The 15,026-nt window shown below is 39.4% G+C and overlaps 1 protein-coding gene across 2 annotated transcripts in view; it reads left to right on the plus strand.

The window, feature by feature from the left end:
* Window positions 1-9,263, plus strand: part of LOC124303676 (tyrosine-protein kinase Dnt-like) — a 32,971-nt gene extending 23,708 nt beyond the window's left edge. The window contains exons 2-8 of one of the 2 annotated variants that reach the window (XM_046761181.1): window positions 862-989; window positions 2,808-3,214; window positions 3,531-3,716; window positions 4,658-4,790; window positions 6,365-6,657; window positions 7,273-7,432; window positions 7,753-9,263. In XM_046761181.1, the coding sequence (XP_046617137.1) occupies window positions 862-989; window positions 2,808-3,214; window positions 3,531-3,716; window positions 4,658-4,790; window positions 6,365-6,657; window positions 7,273-7,432; window positions 7,753-8,001 (1,556 nt within the window). In that variant the 3' untranslated portion in view covers window positions 8,002-9,263. Of the gene's footprint in view, window positions 1-861; window positions 990-2,807; window positions 3,215-3,530; window positions 3,717-4,651; window positions 4,791-6,364; window positions 6,658-7,272; window positions 7,433-7,752 lie in introns of both variants that reach the window. The other variant, XM_046761180.1, reaches the window with a different exon arrangement.
* Window positions 9,264-15,026: the final 5,763 nt, after the last annotated feature.

Below are 15,026 nucleotides of genomic sequence, written 5' to 3' on the forward strand. Positions count from 1 at the left end.
ACGGACCTAGTTTCGTTTGATTTTCTGAGATGCATTAGATTTGAATCTGCTCTGATTAAAGCCAAAAGAATATAGAAAGTTGAAAGATCCGTTGGTGATTGGTAATCGTGGTTTTTTTTTGCCCTTCGGTCGTCGTACTTTTATCTCTTCAGTTAATTACTGCGGCAAATTGAAATGGTCCCGTGGTCGCATTCGGCGCCAATAACACTTGTCGTATAATATGATTACGTATCTTTATAGACCTATAATACGAATTTGTTCTCCATAAAATAATAGTGCCTACTTTGACGAAAACACAGATTTGTCTTCGGAAATTCCTGAGGGAATCACTTTATGAGTGAACGTCTACAAATGGGGAAAACAGACAGTAATAATCCGAGGAACTAGAGTTGATCAAACTATTCAAAACAATCACTGACATAATATAATCGTTCAAAGTGTCTGAAACTCATTTTAGCTAATTAATCATAAGCAGGCGCTAGATTTATACAAGTAAAGAATTGACTAGTTGTTAAGGAAATTGTTATATTGCTGTTATTCGTTTCGTGGCCATTTACGCCCGTAAAGAAAAAGTCGCGTGTGAGGATCATTTGTGTACCTATTCTACGGAATTAGTCTCGAAAAATATTATTCGTACGGTAAATGCTTCTTCTTTTCTCAAGTGTTCGAGACCGTAAAAATTGGAACGAAGTCGTACAGATCTATTGCTACAATGATAAATACGCTTGGATCACGAGTTCCAGAAAGCTGATTTACTGTTTGAAAAATAGTGTAGTTCTTTAGAAAATTATTACCCCCTTACATACTTGTGAACATTGGACTTGACCATAACCATTCATAAAAAATTCCATCTTGTTCCAGGGCTTCAGGCCGAGCTTTACTACGTTCGCAGCGGTGTAATCAACGAGTATGCAATGACGTTCGTGGTCCCGGTACCAGCGCAGGTTCACAAGCTGCACTTTACATGGGAAAGTCTAGCAGGTAGACCGGTAAGTCGTTTGAAAACAATTGCACCGTACCTTCTAGCAAAATATGAACTGATATTCTTTGTGGGCAGGTAAATGCACGTGTATGTACGGCTTGTCCCGGCCGTAACCATTCCGGGTAAAATGTATATATTTCAGCTCGTAAAGTGCAGCCGCGGTTGTGTACCCTTCGGTAATCATCCAAGCTGGCAAAACACTTCCAAGATTCGCCGTATGGTTACACGAGCGTATATAATTCCGACTCTCCGCTCCTTGCATCATTCGCGAGCCAGCAGACCGCGTGTATCCACTCTTATCGTTAACCCAGCCATCGAAGCGTGCGCGCAACTCTGCAACCCATTTCGTCCGCCCGTTCCGCGACCTGGTGAAGATGCTTACTGATGCGCGCTGCTGCCCAATGACGCAAAACGAATCGTATAAGGGTATCACGGAAAACCCGCTACTGTAGCAATCCGGAATCTGTTGATTGCGATGAGCTTGTGGAAAAGACGAAAGTGTTTTTTCCCCCGAAAAATCACAGTATTGCTTCCGATGATCTCGGGAAATGATCGATGCACCTAGGTTCTTGGGATAGGAGAAGGAAGATCGAACGTAAGGAGATTAGCTGCAAGGTTTGTCCCCCTAATGCCCCTGATAACTCGTATTTACTTTGGACCGGGAAACTTGAAGTTCATTGGGAACTCAGCTGTTGGACGACCTGAAAACGACCATAAGTAACTTTCTTGGAAAACTATGCACTGCGCTTATCCTCCGGAATAGTGAGGGGCGGGAGTCTTCGGTGAAGAATTACAGCTCTCAAGGAATGGCAGACTGTACGGGCCCCGAAATTCACGGCATGTGGCGTACCTCGCGGTGTCGGATTGACTCGTTCAGGAGGAGTTTAAAAGAAATCCACAACCACCCGGGAGGGGACAAAGTATAGCCACGGCTTGAGCCTCCTTCGGGTTGACACGGAAGAGTGACGAGCTGTTCGAAGACATCTGTCAGACGTCTTGACTTAACGCACGCGGTCGGTGTCCCAAATAGCTTTAAAAGGCCCGAACACGCGATCCTCGGCTGGTTGACCAGTGGTATTGGTACCTGCGATACGCGCACACGGCGCACGATGCGAACACAGTCACTTTGACCGGAACTTGAATTCTTTCGAACTGCAGAGCACGATGAGCGGTCGATTCGTCGCCAATTTTGCCAACAGCATTTAACGCTTGAGTTCCTCGCAGCTGAGCACCGATCTGTGCAACCGGATGTCCTTCTCTTTTTGTTTTCTTCACAAATCGTTCTAGACTATTATGATCAGCGCGTACTCGCCGAGTTTATATATACGTATATACCTATAGAAGCGGAAATTGACCCGCTGGGACGGAGAAAAATAGAGGGCTGCAAGGATATTGCATTTGTATTGTATCAACATGAAAAATGAAGATGATTAAATTGGAGATTATCTCATCTCAAATTTCGATTGGTTTCCGAAGTCACATCATGCGTGTTTTCCTCATGAATTACTCACTCGATACTAAACTTAAAACTGTAATGTCTTTCGTTGTGGTGCGATTTTAGTTTCAACAAAACGCAGACGGATGATTTTCGGATTCCTTTGCACGAACAGCGGTTCGGAATAGACAAATTCTGGTTCGCGGTATTGTCTTATTTAACACTAGAACTACCAGACCAGTCAAAATGACTCGTTTTACATGTTCACTTTAAAATCCCTACCTTGTGCCAAATTTTTTCAAACAAAAATTCAAATAAAGAAGAAATTCTGACGGCTGATCTATATAAATTATATACATTTTCAATTACTGTCAACCATTTTGATTCCAGCTACCTTATACAATGTCGGTGAACATCAGCAACCCGTCGGCGTTAACCAGTTCCTTGAACGTCTCTCAAGTTGGTGAAATTCCGATAGGCGGAGTGCAAACTTGGGCCTTGTCTCTAAACTGTGGGCCATACGACGCAGAGGTTGATCTTGCGCTTCGCATCGACGTTTCGCGGTCTCGTTATAACACAACGAGCGTAGTTCTTCGCCGGAAGAAAATATGCCTGAAGGATAACGGGTATCCCGGGCCGGAAGAAGTCCTCGTTGCTGCCCCCGGGTCCAGTTCCAGTGGCCAGATATTTTACGCCTCCATAGGCTGCGCTTGCGCCTTCGTTGCGGCCATATGTGTTCTCGTCATCGCGTACTATGTGAGGGACAAGAAGACCCGAAGACATAGAGATCCTCTGCAGTAAGTAATCCTGAGAAACCTAAGGATGTCGGAGAATCTTGTATCAGGAGAAATTTATTAAATTTCCGTTTCTGACATGGGAAAATCAAATTTTGCATTCTTTACGGGGAACGATTGCAATTTTAATGCTAGAAATTTTACGTTCTCGAAACACTTTTCCTTAACTCGTTCATCCATTCGTTCTGGTAAACGAAGTTCGAAAAATTTTTCGGTGGAATATTATGGGCCACTTTGGCAGTGTTTGGATAGGAGTGAAAATGGTTGGAACTTTTCGACCGATGATAAAGTAAACCGGCTTTTCATCTTTCGCCTCCAGAGAGTCACGGGGCCTCAGCTCTGCCTGCAGCGTAGAAAGGGGCGCGGGTGTTGGTCCAGCTCAGACCTTCTTACCTCCGGAAACACCCCCGCCTTTGTCGGCTGCTTCAACCTCCAGTTACAGGAGATTGGACGACAGACCCAGCCGAGAACTGCACGAAAGGATCCAGGAGATAACCGTTCAAAGGTTTGTTAATGGTTTATGCGTAAGCTGTTGTGACGGGGTTCTCAAAGGTTCAGAAAATCTGGAAAATGTAGGGACATTTGTCTCAATATCCGGAATTCACAATAGTTTTTTTTCTCTGCCGAATCTTATTCCGGCCTGTCACGATTCGCAAGTTACTGGATATTTCGATGTAATATCATTTTCTGAGCTGGCAATTTGATTGTAAAATTCACTCATTGTTAGGGTTCTAATTTCATGAATATTACTTTTATCCCCGAAGTCCGAGTGCTTGACCACTTGCCACTTTGTATATGTACGTCAGATTTCAAGCTTGTACGATTTCGTAAGATATCACATGGTTTCAAATACTTTATGGAATTTCGAAATATTTTATAGAACTACAAAGATATTAGAGATTTCAAATGATTTCAGAAGATTTTATGGAATTTCAAATGATTTCAAGAGATTTCCAATAACTTCGCGTGATTTCGTGAGTAATGTACACCGAGTTCCAAACGCGGTCAACCCCTCGCCAAAGTCCAAAGTATTTGTATTCTATCTCCAGAGCTCAATGTTACGTATCTTTCTTTAGAATATTTACGACAATGTCATGCACGCATAGTTCCAACTCAGGGCGAAAAGTGCTTTCTCAACATGCGGACGTGAGTTAAGGACGATTTTTCACGTCACTGTAGAACCGCGTCGACGTAAAAGGTACAACGAGCAACAGCTCGATGCCTGAAATAAACTCTGTGCAGAGCTTCGGAACGCAATAGGTTGATCTATAGTCTTTACACGGAGTGAGGACGACGTGTACGTTGGTCTAATTTAGTCCGTTTCGAAAATAAAGGGCTGCTTGATCGATGTCGCTGATCCTCGCTACGTGGAACAACTATTCGACCATCGACGCGTCCCCTGGTATGATTTATTCAATCAGTATTCCTTCCCATCTCAAGGTGCAGAGTTCGCCTACTGAGCATCGAACTTGAGGGCACTTTTGGTCGAGTATACAGGGGCAGCTATCACGAGGAAGGCGCTCAGGCGCCGAGGGACGTTCTCGTCAAAACTGCCGCCGAACACGCCTCTCAATCACAGGTGAATATCGAGTTCCAAAAATAAATAAAACGTAAGAAAGAATAGTAATGTGTCAAAGTTTGGGAGAGGAATGAAGTCTCATTGCTTGATCACGATGAATGTGTCGCATCGTCGGAATGAAAAGTTACGAAAAGAGAAAGAAAAAACTTTTAAAAAATCGCCAGGAATTGTTTGCGCTAACGCGAATTGCACAGAATTATATTAATATGTAGAGAATGAAAAGTCGTCGGTTGATCGAACTTTTATTTAAAAATATACGGTCCTAGTTCCGACCGTTCAAAATGAAGATAAAAAAATTTGCCTCAAATATAGAAGCGATCAAAACTACACTTCTCGCAAAAATTAAGGGAACAACAAAATTTTCGAAATTTTTAGGTGATTTTCAACAGGCTGTATTTCAGTGAAAAATGGTCGTACAAGAAATAAAAAAACAAAGCTTTTGAAGCTTGAAGACTTTAGTTTTTGAATTTTTTGGTTAAAAATTTTTCGAAGCACTATTAGCCATGCAATCCTTGGATAAAGCACGAAGAAAAAATTTTCAAAATTTTTTACATTTTTTTTTTCGCTCTACGGGCATGGAAAAATTTTTCCGAGCTAAACCAATGCATAGGTCACATAGCCTGTTTATTCAGCTTCAAGATGCTTTTTTTTAAACCTCGATACGACCATTTGTCTTCGAGATATCGAATTTTGAATGCCAAAGGATCCTTTTTCACTCAACTGCCGATATCTCTGGAACTACTGGTCGCACAACGAGCCGAAGGGCAGTTTCTTTTTCTGCAGAAAATTTCCTATAAAAATCTGTCAAGGTTGATGTCAAAAAAAATTTTTTTCCACCTGTAGCGTTAACGTGAAAAAACAGCAAAAAAATGCCATTTTGCCTTTTTTTGGATAATCGACTGTATCTTCGTCAATATTAGGGGGAAAGCTTAGGTTAGAAGAAAATTTTACAGCCTAATGTACCCCAAAGGTCCCCCTTAATCGGTAGATCGATCGGTTCAGCGGTTTTCCTGGACCGATTGATTGAAATTTTGAAAAAATCAACGGAACAAGGTTTTTGTTTCTTTCTCTTTCTGCGTAAAAAACAATGTAAAAAATTTTGAAAATTTTTTCTTCGTGCTTTAACCAAGGATTGCATGGCTAATAGTGCTTCGAAAAATTTTTAACCAAAAAATTCAAAAACTAGAGTCTTCAAGCTTCAAAAGCTTTGTTTTTTTATTTCTTGTACGACCATTTTTCACTGAAATACAGCCTGTTGAAAATCACCTAAAAATTTCGAAAATTTTGTTGTTCCCTTAATTTTTGCGAGAAGTGTATCTTGATTTACTAGCAGTGGCGAAGAAAATACAAACCGAAAGAAAGATCGTCAACATGGTCTCGAAATATTTGAAAATGTTTGTTCTTCTTTAATTTTTCAGAATCACCAGAAAAATGAAGGTAACATTAGGTACTTCTTTCAGGGTTATCCGTGAACTTGACTTCCTTCTCTCCTCAAAACTTTTCAAATCGAATCCGATTTAGCCGGACTGACTTAAATCCGCTTTAAACGACAAAATACCGTTGCTCTTTGACAGGTCGCTTTGTTGCTTCGCGAGGGTTTGGCTTTATACGGACTCAGTCATTCGGCACTGCTCCCAGTCTTGGGTGTCTCCATTGAAGACAGAGGCGCGCCGTTCCTCTTGTATCCGCACACCGGCTACAGGAACATGAAGAGGTTTTTGGTCAGATGCAAATTGAGCAGCGAAGGCCCCCCCAGAGCTCTTACTACTCAGGGTGTTGTAGAGATGGCTCTACAGGCTGCCAAAGGTGCTCAGTACCTCCACAAGAAACGCCTCGTGCACAGAGACTTGGCCGCGAGAAACTGCGTGTGAGTATTTTCAATTTCTAACTATTTATGCGACGCATTTGTTTTACGTCTAATCTTTATCGTCTCACAAACCGATCAGCTTGTTCAATTAAGGATGCAAATCGAAAACCCATATTTACTATTAATTTTGTTACGAAATAGTCGTAACTTAAGTATTTATCTTATTATTATACGCGTAAGTTACGAAGAGATGTCTTTTAAAAGTGGATAAATGTAGAATACTGGAATCACACAGAGATTTTCTTTTTTCTTCGGGTGTCAATTCAATATTGCTATTTGTTGTTCATTATCAGTTTCGGTGCAATGTAGTAAAATTATATATTTCATGATGCCAACGTGATGGAGAAAAAGTGTCTGACTGTTAATGACTTTGTAGAAAAAGTCTTCTGAATAGAATGAGTCATCGTGAAGTGAAATCAAACTAATCATACCACATATTTATTCATTTTTAAGTAAAAGTATTTGATTAAATTTAAAACGAAACGTTGGTATCTCCAATTGTATCATCAAGCGCTAGGTTCGGCAAAAGTTTTTAAAAAAATTTTTATTCTTATTTCGCTCATCGGAAGTATAAACGCCTTAAAATTTATCACGATCCATTTTTCGAAATTTCAGAGTGGACGACGACTTGAGAGTCCAGATAACGGACAACGCTTTGGCCAGAGATTTGTTTCCTCAGGATTACCATTGCCTGGGTGACAATGAAAACCGTCCTATCAAATGGCTAGCCATAGAAAGTCTGACAAACAAAACATTTACAACTGCTTCAGACGTGGTAAGATTTAAAAAGTCATAGTTCTAGTTAATGGCCAAATCTGGTTACCAATTTATGACAAAAGATTATATTTTTTTCCAAAACCTTTAAAAACTCGTCATTTCATGACGGCCCGCTTCCGAATTAGCCTGAAACGCGCTACTTTCAGCCTACTTTGCATGCACGAAATGACGCGTTTCAAAAGGGGCGGACAGAAAGTATTTTGTACACCACGGGCGGAATGTGAAAAATCGCCTCCTAGCCGCCCTTGATACACGATATACCATTTCTTTTCCCTTAAAGTCCCACTCCATGTGGGATAACGCTTATATTTATTTCAGTGGGCCTTTGGCGTTCTTCTATGGGAGTTGACCACCCTGGCACAACAGCCGTACGTCGAAGTCGATCCCTTCGAAATGGCCGCGTACCTGAGGGACGGATACAGATTGGCGCAGCCGATAAATTGTCCGGATGAGCTTTTCGCCGTGATGGCATACTGCTGGGCGATGTCCGCTGACGAGAGGCCGACTTTCAGCCAGCTAATTGTGTGCCTGCAGGATTTTCACACGCAACTGACGAGATACGTCTGAGTCGACAACGAAGGGGGAAATAGGAGAGTTGAAAAACGCAGAAGAATAAAACGAAAACAATAATCAATAACAAATGTACAAATTTAGTTTGATTCCGAGAAATCTCAACACGTATTGCTGTATGAACTATATATCTGTAAATATTTTTTTTCGACTAGTGTCTGTTGTAATTTTGTAACGAATAACTAATTGCCGGGTCTACTTTAAGGGGCGAAGAAGTCCAGATCTGATTATCAGCTTGCCGGGCGTCAATTGACCCTGAAACTCAGGGTTAAATCGAAGAATGTCTAAGTTATCGAGAAAACGTCCAAGAATGTGTCGGTAAAATCGAAAGTCGTGAATAAACGATAGACGATAGATGTCACGATTAAAGCCGGGTTTGTAGAGTTCCAGTTTTGTGTTGTCTTTCTGTACATACGAACCACAGTGAAGTTCAGTTTTAAATCGAAAGTGACAATGATTCGCGGTTGTTATACTTAATTTAGAATTGTAACATAACTAAACGAGATTAAAGAGACTAAACAAGTATACAGTATGCTCATATTCTTCCAAAATTTTCCGCGAACTATTATACTTGAAGGGAAATACTAACAATAAAAGACGGTATTCCTAAACAAAGGAATTTGAGACGGATTGGAAAATTGACTTTCAAGTTTCAGTTGACGCTCTGGTCTCGATGCGATCAGAGAGAAAACAATTCTTCGTTGATTGTAACTATCGCTACGCTTACGTGCGCAGAATTGTATGCAACTGACTATTAAATTCCGTATCGATCATTATTTGACAACACGTCCAAGGCCAAGATTTTCACGCGATGAGAAAAGATAAGTTATGTTACAGGGGGAAAAAAATTAGCAAAAGATTGACTGCGATCAAGTTACTAAAGCAAATTCGGTGCCCGTGAATTATAAGCATACCTATGATATACGTATACGTAATTAAATTAAGGAAAAGAAAGAAAACATTTTTGCTGTTGGCAATTCATCACTGCCAATATTTTGCAAATTTATTTTATTATTCCTGAAATTTGAAGAGAGTAGATAATAAAAGAAAATATACAGTTCAGACTAGATTACAGATGTGTATATGAGAATTTTGTATACCACTTTGCTCGTGAAAAAAAAAATGAAAAAAAAATATGAACGTTCGATGTGCCAATTTTTGTATTTTTGTATATATTTATTATAACCTAAATACCTTTGTAAATAGATAAATACATACTATAACTTTACATGTACTAAACAACATAACTACACGATGATTACAATATACGTATCATTGTCTCTGTAACCCGCGTCATTCTTCTGTTTGGTTTTATTTAGTTAACCTGAATAATTATTCGCATAAGTTAATAAGATTTTCTTACAATATTCTAGTAATAACTACTGAAAAATAACTCACGCACTTGAAGATAAAATAGCTCGAAAAAAAGGACGTTCACGAAGGAATCATTCGTCAAGCTATGAAATATGTCTTGTCTGAGCTCCCAACCCTGTAATTCATATCTAGTGGGCGGGTTGGGTAACGAAATTAATGGTGTTTCGGTGACGTCTTGTTTAAAATGACAAATGACAAACGTTCTTTGAAATCGGATATCAAACGAAATTTATTCTCAAAAGGATCGTGACATCTGCAGCCGAGTTAAAAATGAGAAGGGACCTGGCACATGCTTCATTTTCTCGTTTTCTTTTTTTCGGTACCTTTTCTATTTCCTTAGACGTGATGCCGCATGGTGCTTCAATGTGGTGATCATTTGAAAATTAATTCCTGGTTTGATATGTGTTACAATTGCGAACTTGAAATTAATTGTTACGAATTTTCAGGTGAAAACCAAAAGGAGGAAATTCATACGCCACAAACTGCGGGTGAAAAATGAGAAAAGGTTAGTAAAAAATGAGTCGTAGTCTTGCTGCACACTTTGTTGTTTTCAATAAATCAAATCATATTGAAGCACCTATGTAGGAATTCTTAAAATTTAATATTGAATTAGAAGCAACGCGTATTATTGTATACTCGATCAAACTTTTCTTAGCAAATGTCAGTTTTGCACAATTTTCGTAAATAAGAGAATCCATTCGATAATAATATTCCGAAGAACCTAAGTTTTGGTTTTGAGAAAGTCCTGGGAAAGTTCAAAAGCACTGTGTGTCGATTGATTCAACACGTTTTTATGACGTTGCGGTAAAACCCTTGAACAGTTTCAGGCAATTTTCGCAGCTCAGAAATATGATAATTTATTAAATCATAAATTTGCGGATATCCCATGATGAAATTCATAAAAACTATTCATTTTTATGCAACTGATCTCCGAAAGGCCACTACTCATAGAAATAAGAGGGAGCTTTCGAAGCATGAATTAAATCACCTAACGCACAACACGTCGATTTTCAAAGAATGCGATAAACGCGTCGGTGGTTCCCATGTTTAGAAATCGTACAGTGAGCAATTACGGCTTGTGATGTGTTTACTTCTGCATGAAACGGCCATCGATCTATGGACATATTCGAGCCGTCATTACCAGCTGTCATTTTGCCAATGCTTATGGCATCGATTAGTCACGGAACATTAGCCACAGTTCTTTATCAACTAGGCCCCTCTGCAATTCATAGGCCTTGGGAACGACCCGGCCAACAGGAAGTTCGAACGTGTGAAAAAGCTACATCGCTGATCCACTGTCAGGTATATAACAGTTAGTTAGGATATTTTTTAGGGAATTTCACGTATCTATTTGAAAACACCATTGTGGATATATGTATGCGGCGTCGATAAAGTCAAATAATTTAATTGAAAAGGCTAGTTCTTGATTGTCTTTTATATCAGTTTGCTAAAACAGAAACATCGGTGGTCTAATTTTTATTAATTGATATACATTAATATTAATCTTTATACATAAAGAACTGCCAGACAATACATTTTTTTTCTACATTTTTCGTCTTGTAAATATGCGAAGGAATGAAAAATAAATTGTGATCAATTCTCTGTGTAAAGAAGTAGACATTTTGTTTATATCCCTGGAATATGTATTCCTAGGAAGGACAAAGGTTTAATTAGAAAATGCGATAAGATTTTTAAATGTTTTCCTCGTAAACGGTACAAAACATGAAGGTTTGAACATTGGAGGATATTCCGATATCAATGTACACTGCACATATCCAAGTTGTAGCCGGATCGAAATTTCGACCTATTTCAAAAAGCTGATCGAAGGTTGCTGGATCAGCCTAAATTTCGTAAACACGAGAAACCTTTTTAGACCTATCAACACCTGCAGTGAACGGCTGAACTGACATTCAAGTGACTGTCAAATTGAGAATATCAATCGATTGACATTGAAACGAAACAACGCATGATGTAAGATGCAGATAGACACACGCGTGTCGCTTCTTGGAACAAATCACGGGGACTCAGCCCCAAGCGGGTCAATTATATGGGACCCAGAACGTGGCCGTTGGCATGAGGTACGAAGTACAATGTACAAAGCTGCATATAACGATGAGATGGAAGAGGAGCGGTCATCGAACGCGGCTATCGGAACGTGACTCCAATTTGTGGCCGAGGTTCTGCGGTCATTTTATCTCCAAAAAATAAACATAATCCATATCCGCAGGCGGCGACCGATGCGATACACTTCAATGTGTATTATAATATGAGTAAGTACAGGTGATGCCCAAGGTGAATGTTGATTTTCACTTCTACCATTGACTTAAGTATCTCGTTGATATTTTTTGCCCGAAAATAGCCGTCGTATACTTCAGACTGTACGTAAAGTCTAACGCGAGTCTCACGAATGTTTAAAAATGTTCCCACGAACTTATACCCGTTTACTCTAAGAAATTGATTTTACGTATCGTAGCCTTTGGACTCTGGTAGTAAAAAGTTCAGGTACTCCGAGCAAATTTGTCCATTAACTGACATCGAGATCTCGGATGCGGATCACTTCAGTTGATTTTATACATTATGTTGCGATATGAAGTTGTAAACTTGATTAAACGCGAGAGGAGAGGTTCTATAAAGAAACGTTGCACACGTTGTATAGATGCGTGAACCGCGAACAGAAAATAAACTTTACTTAAGGGTAGGGCGGTAGGGTGGGGTAGGGTCCTGGGGATGGTAAGAGGTGTAGGAGGTGGTTGGAGGTTGGAAGTGGTTGGACAGGGTAGGAGGTGTTTGGAGGTGAATGAAGGGGGTAGGAGGTGTTTGGTGGTGGTCGAGGAGGACGAAGGTGGTCGGAGGTGGAAGCAGGTAGTTGGGGTGGTTCGAAAACTCTGGTTTCGGACTTCAATACTGTGTATGATGTAACATTATGTATAATAATTTTAGTTTTCACATTTCAGACAAGAAATACGCACTTTATCTTTCCTGCCGATTCCAGACTCAAGCTACACTAGGTGGGGAATCAAAATCACAAACGCATAGGTAAAATGTTTCAGCTTCAGTTTATTTAATATGCCTTAACACTAGGACAATCGTTTGTACGTTAATGTACAGCACTCTCCGAAGATGTGAAATAATATTCAAGTCAAGGTCACAAGGAAATGCTGAAAAATCATTGAATATCAAATAAGAAATCTGACTATCACGTAAGGAAAAAGGAGTACATTGAACATTACGTCCATCTGGAAATGAAGAATGTTGTATGAGTAGTTGGCATAGTAGTCTGTAAGTATTGCTGAAGTGCGGTGTTGATTTCAACTTCTCAACGTCAAAAGCAATGAAGCTGAACAGCAGATTTGCATCTAGGTAGAAATGAATTACGATGTCAGTTAACTACTCCATTTCCACGAAATAAAGGATACCGTGATTTTATTTGGGACCATAATATTGTTGGAAAAAATTATCACGATTATGCATAAGATTGATTATTTTTGAACAATTCTGAGTGAAATAGAGTAAGTTCATCTATTGTAAGTCGGATTGAAACTACACAGAGGAAAATCGAGTTTGAATAGTTACAAACATCTTCAAGAACGAGCTGCCACAAAAGTTGCGCAACTTGCACGCGCTATGTACATAAATTGTGTATGAATATGTAATACATATAGGTAGCTAGGCAATTTACTTCGCGTATTGCTGTAATTGCAGGTCTTGACTTCGGAAGGTGACTGTCTAACCATACGTTCCACCAGTAAAAGGAGAAAAAGAAGAAGATGGAGAGGTGAAAAAAATGTTGGCATGTGTACGTCGCGACGTATCTCAGGCGTGATAAATCCGAACGATTTCGCGTGTCGTGTTTGTCGGGAATTGTTGTACTCAACAGATTCTCACGAAAAATAATACGTTAACCGTTTACAGCCTGTATAATCTCGGCTCCCTGACTCATGCATGCACGGCATAAATAATCTTCTTTTTCCTCGTACTTTTGTATATAGGAATATAATACACGCCACGATATACGGAGAAGATCAGAAGGTTCATGCAATTTGAAATCCCGTTTTTCTTTTATCGGGCTTCAGACGTCAATATTCTCCGGAACCTAATCTCGCGAGTGAGTTGCGTAAATATTTGAACTTACGAAATTTTCAATGAATTTCAATGAGCTTTAAGCTGTCCTATACGCAACGCGTGACGTTGTATGGAACCGACAATTCGACCCCCGTTGTTTGTTGGAAACTTTAGTAGAATCCTCGGAGGGTTACCGCTCACCGAAAACGACAGTGTTTTGTACTCAGCATAGGAAAAGTTTTTATGGAGCTGCCAATTTCATTTCGAGACAACCACAAGCTACTGCAGGGTGTAGAATTCTGCTTCGCACCCTCCTCGTGTCAATAGAGAGGCTCAAAAGCCTGTTCGTTTCAATCTTCGAAAGTAGGGGACGACTTTATTGCCGCCAAAGAATTCTGAAGCCGCCGAAACGATTAATCCAGAGGGTGCATAACTCCATATCATTTTCAGTTTTAATCTTATTTTATATTATTTTCTAAATTCTTTTCTGCCAAGGGATAGGCGAAAATGCATCTTATCTTCCGACTCACGTTTACTTCGAAACGTAAATAAAGTTAAAATATTACTAACCGTTTAATCGTGAGTGGAGCAAATTTTTTGTAATTTATGGCACAAAAATCGTTTGCAATCATCATAATGGAATATAATATGCAATAGGTATTTCTCTGTTCCTTGGCAGTGCTCATTTTTACAAAACAAGTGTGGATATGTAACGTAAGAAGAAAGAATTTCTTGAAACAAGTGTGGTATTGCATTCAATCTTTGTAATAAAATCGTGGTATATGACTCACAGTATATGGTAAAAAATTTCATGTCTAGAAAAAGCCTGCAATTTTATATCCAAACCCGTTAATCGTATCAGTGAAAATAGCATTGAGAATACTCGATGAAGATATCTACAACAGTTCTGCAAAATGCTGTTTGCCTTTTTAGTTATTTTATTTCATTAAAATATTTTTTGTCCTTTAGTTTATTATTTTTAGTAAATTTTAGGGTCTTTGAAAGGAAGTGAGGAGATCTAATTCAATACTTATCGTACCTTATTCGATTGGAATTCTCTCCCATGAGAGTACAAGCAGTAATTTAAAAGTTTCATAATTTGAACACTAGTTCCCTACATTTTGTAGAAATTTTCTTGGCGTTTTATGATACTCACATTACTTGCTGAAGTTTCGTCTAGAATTCCATTACCACTTTCATGGTGATCGGGTTTTTTTCTGCATCATCCGCTAGTTGAATTAGTTTCCTTGACTGAGAAATGTTGACTCCTTAGTTGGAAACATCTTCTGACGTGTTTCAATCGAGTTTTTCTCGCAAAGCGGCTGATTATGAGAACAACGGTACTCCATAGTTCATAAAACTCATGGATTCGCGAAGCTGTAACGATACGTAAAAAAAAATTGATCCATTGCTCGCAGCGTATTCGGGCTGCGCCCAATCGATTTCTCTCGCATACTTACGTCGGAATGGTGCCAAAAAGAATTTATTCCAGCAATTTTCAAAATCGCCAAATTTTTTGCCAAAAATACAAAGCGGTTAGCCTTAGTTTTTCACCATTTTTGGGGTCGAAAATTTTTGGTCTCAGA

The sequence above is a fragment of the Neodiprion virginianus genome, chromosome 4, assembly GCF_021901495.1.
Source record: "Neodiprion virginianus isolate iyNeoVirg1 chromosome 4, iyNeoVirg1.1, whole genome shotgun sequence".
NCBI lineage: Eukaryota > Metazoa > Arthropoda > Insecta > Hymenoptera > Diprionidae > Neodiprion > Neodiprion virginianus.